The sequence below is a fragment of the Colobus angolensis genome, unplaced genomic scaffold (assembly GCF_000951035.1).
Source record: "Colobus angolensis palliatus isolate OR3802 unplaced genomic scaffold, Cang.pa_1.0 Scaffold28, whole genome shotgun sequence".
NCBI classification, from domain to species: domain Eukaryota; kingdom Metazoa; phylum Chordata; class Mammalia; order Primates; family Cercopithecidae; genus Colobus; species Colobus angolensis.
The window spans coordinates 5,858,347-5,863,378 of record NW_012116043.1 but is presented as its reverse complement, the minus strand read 5'-3'; the positions used below and the strand labels follow the sequence as shown (position 1 = coordinate 5,863,378).

Genomic DNA, 5,032 nt, shown 5'->3' with positions numbered 1-5,032 from the left:
AAAAAAAAAAAAAAAAAAGTATTCTGCAAGTATAGCATTGAGAAGGCCCAGAAAAAAGAAAACGGCATTGGAGAAAAAGAAAAGAAAAAAGTAAACATGGAGAAATATTAACTAGTAATGTCTGTTTTCGGACCAACATAGGCAATGTCATGACTCTAAAGGATTACAATGCTTTAATATTAAGAAAAGATGGCTTCGTAATCATTGCAGCTCCAAGAGATCTTTATCTCCATGAGTCATAATTACTGTATGTGGTAGATAAAGCCCTTTTCTCTATAATTAATTTGCTTATAACCAATTTGTCTATGTTTTATAAGTAAAATGTTAACTACCACATTTTAATGATCAAGTGATCCACTAGTGTACTATATACTACTAATAATGCATCATAGACAACACCTGTGCCTTCAAAACATTTTGAAGAGAAGAGTGGAAATTCCTTCTGCATCTGTGTGCATTACTAGACTCCCATCCTGTATCTGCGAGGCAAGAATGGGGTTATCCAGGCCGGACGCAGTGGCTCACACCTCTAATACCAGCACTTTGGGAGACCAAGGCAGGCAGATCACCTGTGCCCAGGAGCTTGAGACCAGCCTGGACAACACCCCATGTCTACTAAAAATACAAAATTTAGCCAGGCCTGGTGGCGCACGCCTGTAATCTCAGCTACTTGGGAGGCTGAGGCAGGAGAATTGCTTGAACCCAGGAGGCAGAGGTTGCATGCAGTGAGCCAAGATGGCACCACTGTACTCCAGCCCAGGCAAGAGAGGGAGGCCCTGTCTCAAAAAAAAAAAAAAACAAAAAAAAACGGGGTTATCCTTACAATGGAAGAGGTCCACTTGCTGGTCTGTTCTCCTGCCGCAGGATGGAATTCTCATCAAATATGAAGACACGTTTTGCAGTTCTTTTCCCTAACAAAGGTGGCTACCTTCTACCCCCACCCACACCCCAGATGCCCAGGTACTCTTTCAGAAGTCAACTCCTATTAAAAGGGAGAGAAGTCAGACAGATAACATAGTATTTGCTTTCTATTTTGAAAAATAAACAGAATGCTCGTTGAGAATCTACTCAGTCAGGTATTATTATGGAGACAGTCAAAAGAACAGCCCCAATTTTAGTGTGGGGAAAACAAATCAGCAGATGGGTCTCAGGAAATAACAGTGCCACTCGTCCGAACACACCTTTCCATGTTATGATACACACTTGGTGAGACTGGCTTGAGCATCGTCACGTACAAGAGTGACACAAGATGTTGCACAACGCCAAACCAACCTTGTTCCAGCAACAGCGCCATCGTTCTTCCCAAGCGGCTCGTCTAACTCCACACCACACCATTCCCCCTTGGCAAAGTCTGTCTCGCCAAGAAACCGGACTACACCAGCCTTAGTGCCACCAACCTGGAAGAAGAGAAGGTTAAAATCAACAGATGAACGTTACTCTATAGCTTAATCATTTGTGGTTCCAACTATAACTAGGTACTACATTCCACCATTTCCACCAGCAACTTCTTTGCTTTAGCTTCTCTTTGACTCTAACAGTTCTCTTGAAGGAAGTCTAGCAAAGAAACTTACCTGGCTGACTTATATTACCAGAGTGATCTGATGCCTAATATGTTGTAATAATGAGATAGCCAATCTAATATGTAGATATTAAGGCTGTTCACCAAGTTCATTATTCCTTGTCTTAGAAAACACTTTATCTTTTTTTTTTTTTTTTGAGATAGGGACTCACTCTGTCGTCCAGGCTACAGTGCGGTGGCACGCTCATGGCTCACCGCAACCTTGACCTCCTGGGCTCAGGGGATCTCCCCACCTCAGCCTCCTGGGTAGCTGAAACTACAGGTGCACACCACCAAACAGGTTAATTTTTTGTATTTTTTGTGGAGACAGGGTTTCGCCATATCGCCCAGGCTGGTCTTGAACTCCTGGGCTCAAGTGATCTGCCTGCCTCAGCTTCCCAAAGTGTTGGGATTACAGGCGTGAGCCACCACTCTTGGACCTTATTTTTCTAACAGAAATGCTCCTGCTTCAAAACAAACTTGTGGCTGGGCACAGTGGTTCATGCCTGTAATCTCAGCACTTTGGGAGGCCCAGGCAGAAGAACTGCTCGAGCCCAGGAGTTCGAGACCAGCCTGGACAACATAAGGAAGACCCTGTCTGTACAAACAATAAAAAAATTAGCCGGGCACAGTGGTGTGCGCCTGTGGTCCCAGCTACTCAGGACGCTGAGGTGGGAGGACTGCTTGAGCCCAAGGGTTTGAGGCTGCAGTGAGCCACAATTCTACCACTGCACTCCAGCCTGGGCGACGGAGTGAGGCTCCACTTCAAAAAAATAAAAAAATAAATAGGCCAGGCACGATGGCTCATGTCTCCCAGCACTTTGGGAGGCCGAGGTGGGTGGATCACTTGAAGTTGGGAGTTTGAGAGCAGCCTGGCCAACATGGTAAAACCCCGTCTCAACTAAAAATACAAAAATCAGCTGGGTGTGGTGGCTCACGCCTATAGTCCCAGCTACCTGGGAGGCTGAGGCACAAGAAAAACTTGAACCCAGGGGCGGAGGTTGCAGTGAGCCAAGATCACACCACTGCACTCCAGCCTGGGCGACAGGGCAAGACTGTCTCAAAAAAAAGGTCTTCAAAAAATAATTGGCTCGGTATGGAAGTTCATGCCTATAATCCCAGCACTTTGGGAGGCTGAGGTGGGAGGATCATCGGCATCCCCAAGGCTGCAATGAGCCATGATCAAACCACTGCACTACAGCCTGGGCAACAGAACAAGAAACTGTTTCAAAAAAATAATAATAATTGACTCTTGCTATTTTCCACAGTGAGGCTCTCTGTTTCTTCACAACTATTAAAATTATCATTCCTAGGCTGGGTACAGTGGCTCAGGTCTGTAATCTCAACACTTTGGGAGGCCAAAGCAGGTGGATCACTTGAGGCCAGGAGTTCAAGACCAGCCTGACCAACATGGTGAAACTCCGTCTCTGCTAAAAATACAAAAATTAGCTGGATGTGGTAGCACACACCTATAATCCCAGCTACTCAGGTGGCTGAGGCATGAGAATTGCCTGAACCTAGGAGGAGAAGGTTGCAGTGAGCCAAGACTGTGCCACTGTACTCCAGCCTGGGTGACACCATGAGACTTTGTCTCAAAAAAAATTTAAAAAAGGGGTACTAGTTCTAGACTTAGACACATTTGATCTTTTAATACTCGTTAGTTAGTACCAATACACAAATCGTCACCTATATAAAATTAGCCTTACTGCAGTTGAGTCAAAAGAAAATAAAGAAAGTTGGCTTGAATTTTCTCCTTCCTCCCACACTACACCATTCAGAGCAGCAGTCCAGCCAGCATCATGTGAGCACGACACAGCACATTAGTTAAAGATGATGTAGCCTCTTCAGATAACGTGTTAAATTCTTTGGGGGTGAGTCGAAGTTACTGCCATGACAATTGTTTTTCCAAGAGACATCTAACAGGCTATAGTCAGTAATTCTCCAAGCAAACTACAAGCTTCACTCAGATCAGCTTTGTAAAAAGTAATTGCAAATAACAAATTAGCAACTATTTCTCTAAATGCAGGTAATATACATGTATCCTGAAAAAAAATCATGTCACAAAGTTTGTCTGAAAGGAATGATTACTAGTTCCTAGAACAGAAAGGTTTTTAATATTTTTTCTCCCACCAAACATGGAACTCTTCACTCATATAACATAAAATGTATTTTTCTTTTCCCTGTAAAAAATCAGTAATTATTCTATAGAGACAGAAAGTCACATGAAGTCCTAAAATCACCAAATGTTTTTCTACTTAATCATTCTACAATCAAAAAACATGTTTATGCATTTAAACAGAACTTTATAAAGTTAGGTTTTATTTCTCATGTGTTCCAGACAATGCAGAAAAGTCTAGTACATGCACGTACAGAAAACAGAAGCATTAAGTAATGCACTGACAATAAATAGAAGCCACTATGATCAAATCATATCTAAGAAATCTATGTTCTAAGACAAATATCTAAGTGATTAAAGAAAAACATTTTTAATATTGAAACAAAAAACAAGGCCAGGTGCAGTGGCTCATGCCTGTAATCCCACCATTTTGGGAGGCCAAGGCAGGAGGATCATTTGAGGCCAGGAGTTTGAGACTGGCCTGGGCAACACAGTGAGACCCCATCTCTACAAAAATTTAAAAATTAGCCAGGCATGGTGGCATGAGCCTGTGATCCCCGCTACTCAGGCTGCAAGTGAGCTATGATCATGACACTGCATTCCAGCCTGAACAAGACAGTGAGGCCCTGTCTCAAAAACAAACAAACAAAGAAACTGAAAGATAGATTCTCATGGCAAACACAAACAAGCATAATTCATTCTCTTTACTCTCAGAATGTTAGCATATAACTCCTAACACTGCGGTAAAAGTCACTATTGAAGACAGAATTAATTTAAACTAGAAACAAACAAAAAAAACCCTAGCTACTATTTTTATGCTTTAGCAAACCTCAGATTTTTAAGTTATCATTCATTTATTCAATATGTATTTCTTGAGTGTTTGGATCCTTGAAAAACAAAGATAAACAGAATACAGCATTGGCCACTGAGGGAGACAAGACAAGAAGATTCGGACAAGAAATTCCTGTAAAAAGTGTGAAGTGCATCCAGAGGTTTCTACAAAATGCTGTGGGAACAGAAACAAATACCCTTCCTGTAAACTCCTGTGAAAAATAAAAACACTGATAAATTTCTGCTGGGTTAATGAGTGGGTCTACAAACAGGAAACAGAAACAATCCTCTCTGGACTCTCTCATCTCTTCATTATCCAGCTCTCAGCAAGCCATTTAATCTCACAGTGCCTGAGTGCATAAAGCTATAAAACGTGAGGGGTTGTTTCACAGGAATTTTGTAAGCAGTCTTGTAAAGTGGCTTCTTATCTGCCACATTCCAAGATAAACGGCTTATTTTAAAAAGTAAACATGGGGGCCGGACGCAGTGACTCACACCTGTAATCCCAGCACTTTGGGAGGCTGAGG

General features: G+C 42.3%; 1 protein-coding gene across 1 annotated transcript in view; it reads right to left on the bottom strand.

Annotated features, from left to right (window-relative positions):
• Window positions 1–5,032, bottom strand: part of CLIP1 (CAP-GLY domain containing linker protein 1) — a 135,216-nt gene that overhangs the window by 99,143 nt on the left and 31,041 nt on the right. The window contains exon 4 of the mRNA XM_011948489.1: window positions 1,273–1,397. Coding sequence (XP_011803879.1) covers window positions 1,273–1,397 — 125 coding nt within the window. The remainder of the gene's footprint in view (window positions 1–1,272; window positions 1,398–5,032) is intronic.